Source organism: Crocodylus siamensis, chromosome 2 (genome assembly GCF_052110815.1).
Source record: "Crocodylus siamensis isolate JL-2025a chromosome 2, ASM5211081v1, whole genome shotgun sequence".
NCBI lineage: Eukaryota > Metazoa > Chordata > Crocodylia > Crocodylidae > Crocodylus > Crocodylus siamensis.
In genome coordinates this window covers 139137414-139155350 of record NC_143396.1, presented here as the reverse complement: position 1 = coordinate 139155350, position 17937 = coordinate 139137414, and the positions used below count along the sequence as shown (strand labels likewise).

General features: G+C 41.0%; 1 protein-coding gene across 3 annotated transcripts in view; it reads left to right on the top strand.

The window, feature by feature from the left end:
* Positions 1-17937, top strand: part of ANTXR2 (ANTXR cell adhesion molecule 2) — a 187746-nt gene that overhangs the window by 105536 nt on the left and 64273 nt on the right. For all 3 annotated transcript variants that reach the window (XM_090036915.1, XM_090036914.1, XM_090036916.1), the window contains 4 exons: positions 874-915; positions 3198-3296; positions 7408-7575; positions 10997-11077. In XM_090036915.1, the coding sequence (XP_089893041.1) occupies positions 874-915; positions 3198-3296; positions 7408-7575; positions 10997-11077 (390 nt within the window). The remainder of the gene's footprint in view (positions 1-873; positions 916-3197; positions 3297-7407; positions 7576-10996; positions 11078-17937) is intronic.

Below are 17937 nucleotides of genomic sequence, written 5' to 3'. Positions count from 1 at the left end.
GCAGACTTGAGTAATTGAGTCTGCTCCAATGCATTTACAATTGCAGCATGTCAGAGCAGCCTCCCAGCACATCTACAAGCACCCTCTATTCATAACACTGAATTAAAGGCCACCACTAAGTTGAAACAAGATTGGAAAAGCCTTGTGTAGGGTAATAGAAAGCTTTTCTTAATAACATGAGAATGCTCTGCCATGTACTTCAGCCTATTAGTGTTAACTCAGACTGTTAACATCCATAGGCCAGAAACCTCATGAATAAGTACAGAGTAGTAATGAATCACCTTAACAGTAGAGATCCTTTTCCAGCAGTGATCTAAAAATGTTCATGCATATTGCATCACTACATAGGAATCCTGTTTTAAGCAGAGTCAGGGAGCTACATCTTTAAATGATAGATCTGGAATGTTAGAGCCACATAAATAAGCTGGAAGGCTAGAGGTGATCTTGAATTACTAGAAGGCATCTCATGCTTGTCATTGGGCCAGAAATTCTCTTGCAGCATGGCATGAAGGGGCAGGCACCTCTGGTCCAAAATTAGCCAGTCTTCAGATAAGCCTTGGCCTGCCTTTCCTCCCGTACCAACTAATTAATAGCCAGTGATGAAATCATTTGCAGTTACTTAATATGACTGAACCTCATCCAGTTAGTAAGTAAATGGATAGATACATTTGTCCAAAGAGTGCCTGTCAACAAGTTGATCTTATTTCCTATTAGAGGGTTGGGGCTACTTTCCATGCAGATTTGATCAATAGCCAAGGGAACTGTAGCAGCAGTTCCCAGTTGGTGAACTAATATGGGTAACTTGCAGTGGAATTCTCTGAGATTTGAAACTGTGATTCTTGTCAGTCATGCATTTATTTCTATTGTTTTTAGGTCATAAAGGATCCTCCTCCACCACCCCCAGCACCAAAAGAGGTATAGTATGAGGGTCTTTCTGGCCCTGTTAATTGCATACTTTTCAACAGTCACATTAGTTACATTATACCCACACCTTTAATTCTACCTTAGCAACATATTTTTTGTGTAGAAACTTTCCTTGCTTTTTAAATGATGTGTGACTGAGACAGGAGGAAGACTTGGATTGGGGACAGGCACTGCCTTCCCACTGGTTTACTGAAACTTGCAGGAATATAGCTTGCCTTTTTCACCCTCCTGCAAATCTGCCAGCTGGGAAGTGAATGCATGTTGGAGCAGAAGTTCCTTCCTAGAAACTGATGACTTGTGAGGCGGTAGGATAGAAATGGGGAGAGTCAAGTGACAGTAGTGGTAGCAAATCACAGAGGAAATACTCTTCTGGTCCTTTGGGCATCCTGAGCTTCATAGGTGGGTCAAGTCCTTCAGGAGCAGCAGAGGAATAGAGCTTCATGTAGTGACTGCCTTGGAGAGTATGTAAGACAGTATCCTTGGCTTGGTATTGAACCTAATTGGGCTAGATGGTAAACAGGCCTGTGTCTCCAATAGCCTGGGTCAGTTCAACAATTGCTAATAATCTTCAACCCTCTGTTCTTAACCCAAAAAAGAAACACTGCTAAATGAAATTCCTGTGAGACCACCACTATTTATGATGCACCTCACCTTACAGGCAGAGCTTAATTACAGGTTTAGTGGGAAAACTCTCCATCCTCCAAGGTCTAAATTGATAGTTAATCATAATACACTTTAAAATGTGAGTTTAATCAATAAATCTTTATTCCTAGATACTAGATATGACTTACGTAAACCATGCTTATATTTCTGTTTCTTGCCTTCTTTTTAAAAGAGCAAAGAAAGCTAGCTGACTTGTGAAACACTATTTCAAGCTGTCATAATTCCTGAGCGTTCTGTTCTAATGGCTTTCAAATTTGGTAGACAAATGCCATCTTATTTTAAGTCTTAAAATGCCTATGTTAAGTCTGATATTCTCTTGTTTCTGGATATTTCTGTTGAAGAATTAATTTGGATACATAATGGAAACCCATTTGAAACCTTATCTATGGAGCCATTGCTGTCATACTGTAGTAATTAATAAAATATCTACGTTCTAGAAAGTTATAATGCCTGAAGGTGCTAAAGTGTATTTTGTATTCACTATGTTCCATTCTTCACCATGTCCACAGACATGGTATTTATTTCAATTTAATAATTTGTATGATATTTATTGAATCTGGGATTTCAAAGCAGCCTAAGGGAGCTAAGTGCATAATTCTCCTAGATGCCTTTCAAAATTCAAACCCAGGAGTTTGCATTTATTCCCTGTTCCAAATGTCTTGTACTGTTTTAAATATATTTTCCTACAATCTGGCCACTAGATCTTAGATATGTAGATAGAATCCTAAAATATTATCACCTACCCCATATTCTACCATCCCCTTACCTCCTTATCCTCACATGCACCAAGTCTTGGCCCTTCTCATGCCTACAGGAAAACCAAGGAGTTTGGGTGGTTTTAGCAGCACATTCTCAAGACCATTGCAGCCTAAAACAATCTTTCCACTGCTTCTGAATTCTGGAGAACCTTTGTAGGAAGACTCTGTAATCCCCTGTAGTCTGTATAGAGGACCAGATCACTCAGCAGTGGGAAACTGGGCATTCTGGAGTCTGAACACATATCCTTATTCACATAAGTTCATAAATGTTTGTTCAAACACATGCCTAATTTCATATGGAAGAGGAAAAGACCTTTTGAGCTATACTCTGTTTTTTTCTTTTTTATCTGCTATGCTTAGTTTACTATATGCTGGGGATTAGAAATCTACCTCTCAACCCCTTTTCCTGTTGGACTGGGGCTATCCAAACCTTTTTCACTGGGGGTGTCACTTGTGGTTTGTCCCTGAGTACAATATGTTTTAAGAGATGTTTATTTCACTGAATTCTGTTTGTTTTGCTGGAAAGGAGAACAGCATGACCACAGAGTTCTAATCAGTGCAGTGTACAGTTCAAGTGGATTGAGAACCTCTGGCTGGTATTGGGGCTTTCCTAATGATGATCAGTAACATTTTCCCATGAGCCAAAAGTCTGATATTTTTCAACTATGGTCAGACATCATGTGTAACAAGGAAAACATCTCATCATGTGTGACCTTAAAATTTTATCTTTCTCTATTTAAGATTATGATTTTTTTTTATTTATGGGCACTAATAAAACCCCACATTAGAAAATAATTGTATGCAATGCGTATATCCTTTTTTTAAAAAAGCAGTCTTTGTATTTATATGCAGGAAGAAGACGAAGAAGATCCTTTACCTCCCAAAAAATGGCCAACAGTGGATGCTTCCTACTATGGTGGACGAGGAGTTGGAGGAATTAAAAGAATGGAGGTTTGTACTCTTTGGAAATAAAAAAAAAAAAGAATACTATTGCATTGGAACATTAGATTTCTGTGACTAAAGTTGATGGAAACAAAGACTGTTAAGTATGCTGGAAATATAATTGTATCAAGTTTGCTTGCTTCCCAGTGACATCAGTTTCCTAACATTTTTACCCTATACAGTAATTTTAACCATATCTCAGTAAAATATGAAAGACCTGATTTCATTAGTTCCATTTGTTTGGAACTTTAAATGGATGCATAAAGGCATGCTCATTCCATCAAACTAATGAGAAAAGGAGGGTGAGAGCCTCTTTTTGAATGTTTTGGAAGAAATTACAGTGTAACATAAGTACTCCAACTGTGGGCCAGCCAGACACACTGACAATAGTGACATTAAGGAGAGGCTTGATCCCAAAGGAACTCACAGCTACAACAGTGCCTGTCTTTGAAGAGACATGATAGCACCATGTTAATTAAAACAGAATGAAAAATGTGTGTCCTTATGGGCATGTCCTTATGTCAGATTTTATATTAAGTCAGCCTTTATGGAATTTACAAGGCAGTTTTCCCTGCATTTTAACTTTATTTTAGAACACTGTTGATATCCAAAGTATCTGCCCAGAATCTATCTTCATAGGTAGACCCAGCCAGGAAATATAAATGCATATTGGGCCCAGTCTTGCCTGCGTTCCTAACATCTAGTAGGTTTGTAAATGTGTAAGTGAGAGCAGAATAGGACTATCACGTTTCTTTCCTTAGTTGTAAATCCCTAGAGTTTAGAAGTGTAAAGCTAAAATATATATTATGTAGCACTTCTCTAACCTAGGATACCCGAGTGCTTTACACAGTAATGAATTAAGTTGCAAAGTGTGGGCCTGGACTCCTAAATGGACTTGTGGCGAGACTACACATTTGCTGTCTTTAAATTTTACAGCTTGGAGACAGGGCACTTTCCATTTTCCAGTCAGACAGAAACGTAAAAAACAATTAAACATTCATACTACTGATTACCTTTAAAAACAATTACATTTATCATGCAACAATATTTCCTATCCTAAGAATGAGTAAAATGGCTTATGGGATCATAGAAATACAGAGCTAGAAGTCACTTCGGGAGGTCATTTAGTCCACCCCCTTGCTCATGGCAGGATGAATGAACCCTGTTGAAACTGTCCCATTTGTATAAACTGCTCCTAAAAACTTAACAGGATGGAGATTCCATAACCTCTGTAGCTAACTTGTTGCAATACTTAACTACCCTCAGGGTTAGAAAGTTCTTTTTAATACCTAACATAAGTTTTAACAACTGTTTACTTTCTTTCCTATTCCCTGCTGTCACAGAAAGAAGTATCTGACTGTTATCAAATCCCACCTCAGTCTTTTCTTTTTCAGGCTAAATAATCTCACTTTTCTCAACCTTTTCTCATAAGTTGTATTTCCTAGAACTCTAATCATTGTGTTGCTCCCCACTGGGCTATGAATTTTTTGGAGTATGGTGCCCAAAAGCTGAATACAGTAGAAGCTAAGAAAAGAAGTTGCCTTCACAACCTTCATGATGATGGCAGAGTTTAGTCATCATTAGATAACTTTGGGTTTTACAGTTGCCTGAAAGCTTTCTGTTGTTGCATCAGCCTGCTCTACCCATGACAGATTTTAGGATGTTAATATTATATTTGTGTCATCAAAGTCCACAAGTTTCAGTTTCTTATAGGCAAAGCTACTTTTAAGCTGAAGGAGAAGGTTATTTCTTCAATAAGGAAACCACCATTTAGCTCTAAAAGGTTTTAACAGTGTTTAAAATACATTTTAACAACCTTATAAAAACACTGTGAAAATACCAAGGATCATAGTGAAAGATACAGGTACTTTTTAATGACTCTGCAGGGTCTACTTGGAAATGAAAGCACATTCTAATATTACAGTGGGCACATCTACACGAGATGGCTTAATGCCCTTTGGACTAATTCTACTGCATATTAGTGCAGCTGGCATTATGCTAATGTGCAGTAGATTAGTCCAATGAGCATTAAGCATCGCAAAAAAGCATTAATTTGTGCTAATGTGCAGTAGCACTGATTACAGCGCTTTAAGTTAGTACCTGTTATTACAGGTATTAACCTTAATATGCCATAATTACAGCACATTAATGAACGTGTAGACATGCCCAGTGAGAATATTCTTGGGGGAGAAGAGAAAATAGCTAAGGAAGTCTAACTGAAAGGTTTAAAATAATCCCCTTCCCAAGATACAGTAGTCTATATTTTACCCAGATGAGGTATAATACCTCATTGACAACTATGGGGCTTCATTGAGGTAAGTGGTAGAAAATACTGGTCCTATGTTTAAGTAACATGCTCATCAAACATTTTTATCTTCAATAGGAACATATTCTGGCTTGTTCTTTATACATTGGTACAAAGCAGAAAAGGGACTCTACGGTGACCTTACTTATTTTACATGATGTGCTTTCTGGTTGCATCCCGATCATGCTGAAGGTTAAGGAGCAGGTTGTTCAGAGCCTTTACCATGGTGAGACAGGGGAGGAGTCTAGATGGAGCTCTGATTTGGCACCAGCAACTTTTTCAATGCCATAGTGATGCCATCATGTCAGAGTGTGAATAGCAAGAGACATGGACCTAGCTTCTTCCCAAGAGAAGCTGACCAAGAGGATTATTTTAACTCTCCCGGTTCATAAGCTCCCTGCTCCAGGTATAGCATAATTGTTTAGTGCTGGATTGCACACTGAGCATCTTGCCTCAGTTATTTTCTTTGTTTCTTTTTTTGGCATTCAGACCAACACTAGCTAGGAGTGGTAGTTTGCCAGATTTTTTTACAGAACTGACTTAGTGTCCCTAAAACTTAGTTAAGCTGTATGCAGCGTGTTGGCTTGCAGCTACTTACCCAAGGAAGAGAACTGCTTTTTTCCCCTTTTATTTGTCCCTCTTCCAGCTGATGTCTCCAATCTGAGGAATCCTTTATCATCAGAGATTGTTATTGCACTGTATTATGTGGGACAGGTGAATGGTTTTTGTATGACACTTAATGTCCATTGGACTAATCTATTATGCATTAGCACAGTTTTGCTAAATTGTAGTAGAATTAGTCCAATGGGCACTTAGTTCAGCTTTCTAGTCCACTGGGCATTAAGCATTTTGTGTAGACATGCCCACTGTTCAGTAAACTAGGCTACTTTACTGTGCAGTAAATGTACAATGTAGTAAAGCCAGAAAACATGATGAAAAAATACCACATGGTTTGATTTTTTTGTTTGTTTTGGTCATGTACAGTAAACACAACTATTTAAATTGCCACTAAAATATATAAATGGTGATTTCTATAGTGATGCAAGAAGTTGTATTTGAATAGCCAGTATTTCTGCTGTTCTGTTTCTTCAAAGCATTCTCTGCAGCTTTACACTGTGAAACAAATAGGTGCTGTTTTCACCATCAGCAGTAATACTACTTTTCTTCCTATTTAAAATATCCCTATGTATTCTATGTTTGATATCATGGTGATAACTATGCAGTGAATTGGGGAAACACCAATATACATTGCATTTATCATGCATGCTTTACTACCTCATCTGTATTCTGTCCACCTATCTTTCACTGAATGACTAAGTTTCTAAGCCTCTGAGCAGGTTCCAACAGCTCTTGTTAAATCCTGTTGAAAATTCTTTCTTTCCTCAAAATGTAGGATTTTCTACAATAATTACAGTGGTCTTCAGGTCCAGGTTGGGTAATATGTAGTGTACTGTACCAACACCAGGATTAAGTTCTCTCAAAATTTGTTATCTCAAAATTCAGCACAACTTGAGCTTATATTTTTATATCCTCAGTAAGGGAAGATTTCCCAAATGTCCTGTCACAGCTGTCCTTTGACATATGGTACAACCTCTTTTTAGCAATGTCTTTGTTTCTTCTAGTATTGGGAACTAACAAAAGATATTTTACAATGTTTCAAGGAAAGCTTATTGCAAAACAGGAAAATGTTGGTGAACATTTTAATGATTTTCTTTTCCTTAAAAAATATTTTGTAATGCACAGCTTTTTCAGTCAATTTTATTATCTGGTATGCTCTGTATGTCCACTCTAATCCCCTTAACTCATTTTGTTTAGGTTCGCTGGGGTGATAAAGGATCCACTGAAGAAGGAGCTAGGTTAGAGAAAGCCAAAAATGCTGTGGTGACAGTACCAGAAGAACCAGATATTCCCATTCAACCCAAACCTCCTAAATCCAAGCCTACCTCACCAGCTATTCAGGAGAAGTGGTACACTCCAATTAAGGTAATCTTTTAATCTTCAAGTGGCTATGCATAACTTTGCTATGTTTTTGTGCTTAAAGACCAGAGTGTCATTTAGTAATACTACTCCTGTACAAATAATCCCATTAACATAAATAGAACTATTTGGGGGGGAAGGCTTTACTCATGTTTTAGCTTTAAATTTAGTCTTTGCTAATCTAGTCCAGAATCTGATACCATTTCTTCAAATTAATAGTATTTTACACCATGACCACTTCAATCAATGAGACTACTCCTAGAGTAGGGTGCAGATCAACATAAGAATAGCAGAATCAATCTCTCTTATTGGCATTTGCTCTTACTTCAATATTCAGCTGTCTACTCTTTAAAAATGTTAGCGTTTCCTGTATACAGTTTGCAGTGATTTTGCTAAATAGTCTTTAATAGACATTATGAATTAGAAAAGATAAACATGAAGTAAAGGGGTAGAGTGAAAGAATATACAAACCTGACTAAAAGAGAAGAAAATAAGTGGTTGCTAATGGCAGTATTATCAAATAGAGATTTTCCTCCAAAAACTGAAAGCCACAGTAAGCAACTTCTCAAAAGTTGGATATATATACTTTCATGGCAGGCAGATATCTGACTACTGGACAAAAAAACATCCTGATTGCATTGTGGTCTAATTTATATGCTCAGATCTACAAGAGCAGTGGGTGTAAAACTGAACTGAAATCTCCTGGCTTTGTCCCCTTGGCCTTTGCACTTGAATACTCCTTGACAGTAGCCTTAATCATAGCCTTAATGAAGTCACCATGGCTTTGTTATCTCATTTTCAGAGGACTAAATAAATTTTAAATACTAAATGTAGTTTACAAAATCTGCACAAACTATTTAAAATGCATTTATTCCTGGAATATGATCATTTGAATAAACAAATGTGATTTAAAGGACATTCTTCTTTTTAATTGTGGGTCAGAGTTAAATCTTCCATTTTGACAGCATGGTTTCCTTTGCTAGCCATTGCATGGATTTAAAATAGTGAATATGTATTGACGTGGTCATTTTACTTGAGATAAACTTTTTCAGTGGATAAGCTTAAGTTCTGAGTTCTTGAGCTAATACAGCTATTGAAGGATGTGGTGGATGCTCTGTTCAACACCAACCTTGGTTAAGCAAAAATCTTTAAGGACCATAAAAGTTTTAAATTAATGAAGGCAAGGTTAAGAAGAAGAAGAATAAGGTCATTTCATTTCTTCTCTTCATCATGTTTTTTTTCACCCAGATGACTAGTACATACTTTGTGTGTGTGTGTGTGACACACACACTATAAAATGTACAGTTGTGCTTATATACTGATGTAACTTGCCGTATGGGGCCTCTTATTTTAGAATAAGTATTCTAGCATAGGTATAGGAATTTAAATTCACACCTTACCTTTTACTCATGTAACCAGTGCCCCCTGTGCTTTTCCCCATACCTGGGTGACCCCAGTCTAAGGAAGGCAAGGGTTCTAATTCCCCAAGACCAGAGCTCAGCCCCAGTTTGTGTATGGGAGAGAGGGGATGGCTGCAGGCTGAAATGCTTGGCTGCTCTCCGCCCTCACTAGGACTTTTAGCACTGCAAATTTCTCATTACACTGACCCATTTAAGGAATTCTCTTTGATTGTCATTACAGGACTGTCCACACATGTGTACTTGTATTTGCTTAATTATGCTGGTACAAATTCCTGTTGCAACACTCTTGTGTTAAGGATGATGTATTGATTTAGCTTCAAAATGTATTTAAAATTCTATTTCATCTACACTGAACTAGTCATGTTTTAAACAAGGGGTACTCAATAGGGCTGTGCAAAGCTTTGGTAGCCAATTCAATTCAGAGGAGATTCAGCCCAAGATGGGGACTGAATCTCTGAATCTGAATTGAATCAGGGGACCAATTAAAAGCTCTGAATTGATTTTGGGGAAAAAAATTCAGAAAAGATTCATCAATTCAGCTGTAGACTAAACAGGCATCTGACACAACTGCTTCTAACTGGTAAGTCAGTCTGAGTTTGGGAGAGGAAAGGGGCATGGGGGAGGGAAGAATTGGGGCTGGGGAGGGGGGCGTGCAGTATATTTAAGGTGTGTACATCAGGATCTGGGGGAATGCCTGTTCACCAGAGCACCCCAAGGGATGACAAGGTCCAATGGTCATAAACTCCTCCAAGACCGTTTTAGGCTGGACATAAGGAAAAACTTCTTTACTGTCTGAGCCCCCACCCCTAGCAAGCAGCGGCAGGACAGGGTCCCTGCTGCCTGTGCTGATGTGGGTGTGGCAGTGATGGAAGCAGGGGCTATGCCTAGCTGGCATGGTGGGGCATGATGCAGGCACAGCTTGTTCTGGGCGGAAGGGGGCAAGTGGCAGCAGGATGTAGTGCTGGTACAGGCATGGCAGCACTGGGAGTGGGGGCTCTGCTCTGCTGCCGCTTGCCCCCTTCTGCCTGGAGCGAGCCGCACCCATAACCAGCCCCTCACCCCAGCTGGCAAGCAGCAGCAGGGCAGAGCCCCCACTCAGCACTGCCACGCCTGCATCCTGGGCCCCCCTGCCCCTCTCCCCAAGTAATGCGCCCCTGCTCCGGCTGGGCAGCTTGTCCCAGGCCCAGCCCCAGCCCCAATCCGTCCCCCAACCCTAGCAGACTTACCAGCTGGAGGCAGCTGTGTCAGCTGCCTGTTTAGTCTATGGCCAAATCTCTGAAGCAGTACCAAATCTTTTGGATCCAATTCAGCCAAATTGAATTGGGATGGTGATTCAAATCTCCGAATTGAATCACTGTTCTCCAAATCAGCTGAATCCAAAGCAAATACTTGCTACTTCACACAGGCCTAGTGCTCAACCTTTTGTCCTCATGGGCCAGATGATGGGCCTGCGGTTAGTTCTTGTGTCAGATTGGCCTCCGTGTACCAGGATTGGGCCTTCCACTGTCTTCACCCAGTCCTTTGTGCAAGGGTTGGGCTCAAGGGTCTCTGTGCCACCTCTATCTGGTCCCACATGTGGAGATTGGGCTCTGGGGTCCTCAATCTTTCTCTTTCCAGTCCTGTGTGTGGGGATTGGGCTCTTGGGACTCTGCACCACCTCTGCCCAGCCCTACACACTGGGATCAGGCCCCATGTGCAGGGCCACAGCTCAGAGAGCTCTCCATGGACCTGTGGGGGAGCTCTGTGGGTCAGATGACACAGCACTGGCTGCCAGATCTTGGGCAGGGTTTGAGCACCACAGGTTTAAACGAAAGGTGTCCTCATAGGTTTTTGCATCAATTTAACAGTGGTTTGAAATTATGCCTGTATAACTTTGCATGTTTACATGACTTTGGGAAATCAGTTCCCTGGGAGATTTCCCAGAACAGTAGCTCTCTTGAATAAATGCATCCTAATGAACCAGTGTACACTGTAACACTAGAAGTAAACTTGCTCCCTTGTTACAGGGTCGACTAGATGCACTGTGGGCTCTATTACGACGGCAGTATGACAGAGTTTCTCTGATGCGACCCCAGCAAGGAGATGAGGTTTGTGTGTGTCTCTGTGGGAGTGTGGAAGGTGGTGAGGGGACCGGGTTTTGTTTAATAAGCACATTAGGGGATTTTGTGAAACCAGGACTTTAGTTACAAGCAAGGCTGGACATTGGGCATGTTCTCCCCTTAGCTAAAGAAAACTTGTGCAATTCCTTTACAGTATTACGTTTAAAAGAAGACAAATAAAAACATTAAACACCAAAACCAAGGAAAGCTCTAGACCCTTTGTCTCCTGCAGCAGTTAACTGAAATTTTGTAACTATTTTGAAAATTTTAAATTGGATAGAATCTGAAACACGTTACATTGTTCATAGATTTTTCCTCCCAGTGACCTAAAGCGTACCTCACAAATGTACCTGATCTAGGGTATAAATGGACCTCACCAGTTGAAATGGATCAGCTGTGCTGCTTTAGTCATCACCTGTTGTTCTGCCTGTTGATTGTGTGGGACAATGGGCAACCTGTTCTGTGTTTGTAGAAATGTGCTCTGGGTTATCTCTGGGGTGCATCTCTAGAAGCAGGGAAAGCTAGTCCTAGTGTAGTCCCAGGGCCGAAACCAGTCAGCTGATTGGAGGTCTCAGCCACACAACCTCACCAGAGCAAGTTTAACACTCTCTGGTGTGGTCCCAGGGCTGCGACTGTCAACAGAAAAAACGTTACGGCAGCAGAAAGACAAGAGTTTGTGCATCACTTTTTCATGGAGGTGCATGTTATTTACATGTGGTATCAGCAGTAGTTTCTTAATTACAAAAAACAAACTGAAAAATGAATATTTGTAGCAACTGCAAGAACTAAGCACATGAGGACTAAATTGGTCTTCAGTTCTATGTGCATAACAGTACACATGATACAAGGGCACTGAACTCTAGTTAACTTTCCTTTTCCTAGTCAGATAACTGCCGGCAGTTCAAATATGTTGTGCACCATTAATTACATACCACATTTCTTTATCTTTAACAGACTGTTATTTTAAAATGACACAGCTTCTTATTTTTTTCTTAATAGCTCACTAACTTAGTAGATCTATCCTACTTTGATTTGACAGATTAAAGAAGTAGGGATTGGGAGGGGGGATTTTTTGCTTAAACAGGAAGCCTATGTAGTAAAATTCCTTGAATTAGCTGTGCTTGATGATGATTAAAAATATGCAACCCCCACCATTATTTAATTACATACTCATTGTATATTCACTGGTCTACTATCATTACTAGATTTTATGAGACTTTGACTTAAATAACTTGTCCTTGAATAATGAGTACCATGTATTTGTGCTCTGTGAGAAGCAGTTCCAGTTGAGATTCTGGTTCCTTCATTACTCTAGAGAGAGAAAGTATCTGTTGTAGACCTTAGCTGGTAGTGACTAGTTCTCCTGCTTTGTTCTGGCTTAGTTGTGCTGGCTAGTGTGTATTGTGGGAGTAGAACAGAACCATATTTTTCCTCCTCCTGCCTTGGCTATTCCTATCTCAGTGTCAGGGGAAGAGTAGCTGTAACTCAGTTATTCTTTACACAGTGCTGCAACCTGTTAAGGTAGTTGTCATAATTGGAGTAAGGGGGAGGGGCTTATGTTCCCTTATTTCCCTTCACAGATACATAAGACAAGACTTGAGCACCCAAGAACTGCCTATAAATAAAGAGCAACTGTAGAGAGCCATAGGTGCCTGACACTTCATGACAATAAGACCAGCAGGCAGCTGTTCAGGAAGTTGACAGTTTAAATTCTAGATAACATAGTACAAGCTTGGTCATGAACAAAGGGTCCAGGGTTAATATGAAAAGTTAAGGATTACAACAGTGAGACTTTGTGATAGTTGCCTCTTGTAATGTATGCTTTTGGGGTGAGATTCACTGCTGTGCAACAAAAGTCCTGTGCATCACTTAACTTTCAAAATAAGGTTTACATGGAAGTTTCAGTGATGCATATCTGGTTCTCTGTCAAAGTTGAAACTATTAAAACTGCTAGTCATTCTGATTTGTTTTGTTTATTAAATAATTGAATATATCTAACATTTGGGCTAATGTAGATCATTGATGAAAAGCTAGCTATGAGAAATGAGTTTTTTAAGGGGTATTTGAAGGAAGAGAGTGTGTTTTTTCTGGTTCATGTGATATGGGTTCAGAGGGAACATCTACATGGCAGGATAAAGTCACATGTGGGAAGGGAAGACAAGCAGAACACCATGATGTGTTGAGCTTGCTCCCCACATGTACAGCAAGGGAGGTGAAGGGAAACTGGATGCAAGTGAGGAAAATCTCAGCTAGAGTAAATTCTGCACCACTTAAGGATTTGTACTCAGTCCAGGGCTCTGCAATACACGGAAAGTAAAGCTTAATGGGGGAGAGAAGGAAAGGGAAACAGGATCTTGTGGAAGTGATGATACTTAAGGTGATAGAGAGAGAGTAGGGTGAGGAAGATGGTCCTGCCAGAAACATATAAAGTACACCCAAAGGAGGCAGTATGAGAATTAAGGAAGCTGATGTCAACGCTATGTGAGATGAATAGATATGGACCTCATTGTTGACAGTAAAGGATGATGTTTAGAACTATTTTAAATGAAGCAATACAATACTTTACCTGGAATGGAGGCAGAGGTAATAATGGAAGGAGTGGGATGAGGGAATGGAGAGCTGGAGTTAGGGGATGTCTCTTTCATAACCATTCATAGTTTCATATATGAATATTTTCAGTGAAACACTATGTTAAATATAGTAAATGCAGCTGTGCGTCTAAACTAGATAATTTGCCAGGTAAGTGGGGTACAGTTGAGTAGAGGTCCTGATAATTTAAATGGTAGTTGAGCAGGCTGGAAATTAAGTGTATTATTGTTGTCAAGGATGTTGTGAAGAAAGAGGGAAAGAAAGAATGAAAAGGGTGTTTTTGTAAACCTTTCCCAGCATAGAAAAATACAGACAATTTTTAGAACCAGCAGGAAATTGAACTTCCGTCTTCTGTGAGCTTGACACGAAAATGGTGACTGATGTCTTCCTTTGCAAGAAGCAGAAAAAGATCTGTCTCAACTTCTATTGGCTGAGAGAAGTGGTAGAAATTTAAACTGATGGGTGAAACATAAAATACAGCTATCATCATTAGGTTGTGACCTAAGAACAGCAGAATACAGCATCTGTCTGGCTAGCAGCATGTTTTATAGCCAGAAAAGAAAATCATGCTGTTATTTATTCATAGGTTATTGACTGCAGATCTGCTGTTGCTTTACCTCTTGTGAGTTCCAGTCAGTAAACAAACCAGCACACGTGTACGCACGCGCACACTCACGCGCGCACATGAAGTGCTGTTATGCTAAATAGCAGGCAAACAAATGGATTTTTTTCTCTTTTATTGCTTAAGAACCTAGCACTTCTTATCTGCAGAAGAATTCACTGCTGAATTAAAGTCCTTGATCAAGTAATTGAAATTTAGGCATGAAATATCAAAGCAGAGGAAGCTTTCTCTTCCCCCACTCTAGCCTCAGTGCCTGCTTTTTCTGCACTGCCAGCTAATGCTGAGGGTGGCCCAGTTAGAGGGCTGCAAACAGTTTAAGCCAAGAGGCTTTGATTGTGGCTGGAACTCCTCAGAGTCATACATTTTTTAGCTAGCAATCCACAAGGTTAGGGAAGCTTGTACAGGTGTGAGTTAGCAGGTTGTCGCCGACATCTGTTTAGAGCAGAGGCTCAGGTCCTCACCAGCCTGCAGCGAGGCTGCTGGATTGTCAGCAGATGTAGTTAAGAGTGGCAGAACAGTTTTGGTCTCACATTTGCCGCCTGGGGGGCTGAAACACTAAAGGTAGAGTGGGGGTGGACACAGCTGCGCTCTTAAACATGCCTCGGGCACAAATAAAGAGATCTAATATAGTTTGACTCTGTTGTGGTTGGGAGACGAGGGCAGAGAGCCACTTCAGAGACAACTTAACGCAGCAACATCTGCCGCCAAGTTTCCAGGGAGTGACAGGGGACAGCAGGTACAGATCAAAGTCCCCACATAAACAGCCTCCATTAAGCCATGAACTCTTTTGAAGGGCTTCCATCAAACATGTTGGAGTCCACAGTAGGAGTTTGTTTTGTTTTCAAAGCAGTGTTTTGTTTTGTACACTAACAAAGTAATTTATAAATGATGCATTACCCTACATTCATACTTTATTTATTTTTTTTTAAAGAAATAAAGAGGTAGAGAAGAAAGAACCACAGTGCTGTGGGGGTTAGTCCGCAAACCAATTAGCTACCAGAAAACCATCTTGGTTTTAACGGAGGTTATGTTAACCTTCAGACCACGTCATCACCCTTCTCAGCCTTTAAGCAAAGCTGATAGTACCGTTTGATAGTACCGTTGTGGATTAGTATGCTTGCCATTGTTTCTCTTCTGAAATTCCTGTTTTGAGGTATTTATTAATAATGTAAAATCATTACGGTTTTTCACATGCTTCAAATGACCTTGCTATTTTGTCAAGGTTCATACTCACTGAAAAACTTATACACAGCACTGACTTTATGCACATGGTTAATCCATTGAACTCATTGGGACTACATGTTGGCATAAGTCCTTCAAGAGATAAGGGCATAAAAATGCATGTCATGTAATAAAAACAATTGCATTGAAGGCTTGTATAACATCCTTAGTCTGAGTATATAGTCTGAATAAGAAACATAGTCCTGCTTCAAAGCTAGAAGATATTTTCACCATTTAGTTTAGAATACTTTTATTGTAAGGGAAGGTAATGCTAACACGTGTCGCATAGAACAAGTATGCAAGATAAAACTTCAGAATTAATTTTACAGTACTGGTAATGTATATTTACATGATACTATATTGTGAACAGCTGCCTGTTAGGTCTCACAAATAAGTCATCATCAGTACAATAATTATATTAAAATCATGTAACCTACTGCCAAGAGCAATCTTATTGAAACGCTTTTCGGAATATCTGCTCTTTGAAGCAGGGACTGACTGTCCTCTTCCTCCCCTTGTATTTGTGCACCATTTGTGGACAATACAGGAAGTAAGTAATAAATAATTAGAAAGACTGTGTCGCCCTTGTTAAAGTAGAAATTAGGGCTATGTGAAACAGCACTGTTCCATTTTGTTTTGTTTGAAACTGTTTTTCTGTTTTCAATGCTGTTTTAATGTTTTGCCAATAAGTTATTATGGGGAAACATAAAATGCAGCAAGCAGGCAGATCAGGGGCTCACCTGCACCCCCGGGAGGGCTGCGAGAGCTGTGCCAGTGTCCTCCCAGGGGTGTGAGCCCCCAATCTGCCTGCCAGATGAGAGAATCTGGGTGTTGCTGCCTGGGATCAGTGCCAGAAAGATCGGTGCTGCTGCCAGTCCCACGCGGTATCACCCACTCCTCTCATCTGGCAGGCAGATTGGGGTCTTTTCCACACCCCCAGGAAGGCTGCAGGGGCTGTGCTGGAGTCTTCCCAGGGGTGCAGGCCCCCAATCTGCCTGCCAGATGACAGACCAGCACTGGGCATAGCCCCCATCCAGCGTCAAGAAGATCGGTGCTGCTGCTGGCCCCAGCAGTGCCCAGCTCGTGTCACCCAGCGGGCAGATTGGGGGGACACACTGCCAGGAGGACTCCAGCACTCCTCGTAGGGATGTTGGTAGGCCCCCAATTTGCTTGCTGCCTGACAGGAGCCAGGTGCTGCCACCTAGGGGGTGAATTGGGGAGACCACCCCGGACTCTGTGCCACCGCTGCTGCTGGCTTCGCATCTGGCTGCTTGCTACCCCCTCCCTGCCTGCACCAACTGATTTACCCCATGCTCCGCACCCTCCTTGGACTGGCTCTGGTACGGGGCCCGGGACACATTGGCTTGTGTGGGGACCTGCCACCCTGATGCCAGGGCAGGGGAGGGTCCCTGCACTAGTTGATCTGCCCCAGGCCCCACACCTTCCTTGAGCCAGCTTCTGTACAGGGTCAGGGCATATCAGCTTGTGCAGGGACCTGCCGCCCCGATCCTACCGGGTGTGGGCTATGCCCAATGCCAGTCTGTCATCTAGCAGGCAGATCGGGTGCCTCCACTCCCAGGAGGACTCCAGCACAGCCGCAGCAGCCCTCCCAGGGGTGTGAGTGAGCCCCCAGTCTGCTTGCTGGAGGAGAGGAGTAGGTGCTGCCACATGGGATTGGCAGCAGCAGCAATCTTTGTGGCACTCGTCCTAGGTGGCAGCACCTGGCTTCTCTCATCTGGCAGGGGGATCGAGGGCTTGCACAGCCCCCACAGCCATCCCAGAGGTGTGGGCGAGCCCCTGATCTGCCTGCCTGCTGCATTTTATGTTTCCCCATAAATAACCTGTGGGCAAAACAGCAAAACGGTTTCAATGAAAAGAAACGGAACAGTGCTTTCAAAACTAAACAAAACTCTAAATGAAACACTGTTCCACTGAATCGTTGAAAGGGAAGTCAAATCGGAATGGTGCTGTTTTGCACAGCCCTAGTAGAACTCCCCATCAGCATCAATAGAGACTTCTGCTTAAAACAGCCTAACTGTTTAACAAGGCTGGGCTACAGTTGTGCCCAATTATATATTGTATATTTGCACAGAATATATATTCACTTCCCTTCAATATCTTATTGAAACATGAGAGGCAGAGAAAGATAGTGAGATTATTTATTTAAAAAAAAAATTGAAACATTAGATGATTATGTTTACCAGTTACATTTGCACGTGTAAAAATTGTACATTGCTGGACAGGTCATTTTTTCTGATGCAGATGATTACCATAAAGTTACAGCATCTTTGGAAGATGCATGCCACAGTGCATTTGGATCCTATATTTAAGCTAGTTTAAAACAGTGTGTCTGCTTTGAATGGGGGTCTTAATTTCTGAAGAGTTTTAAAATGATAAATTAGAGTGTTATTTTGAT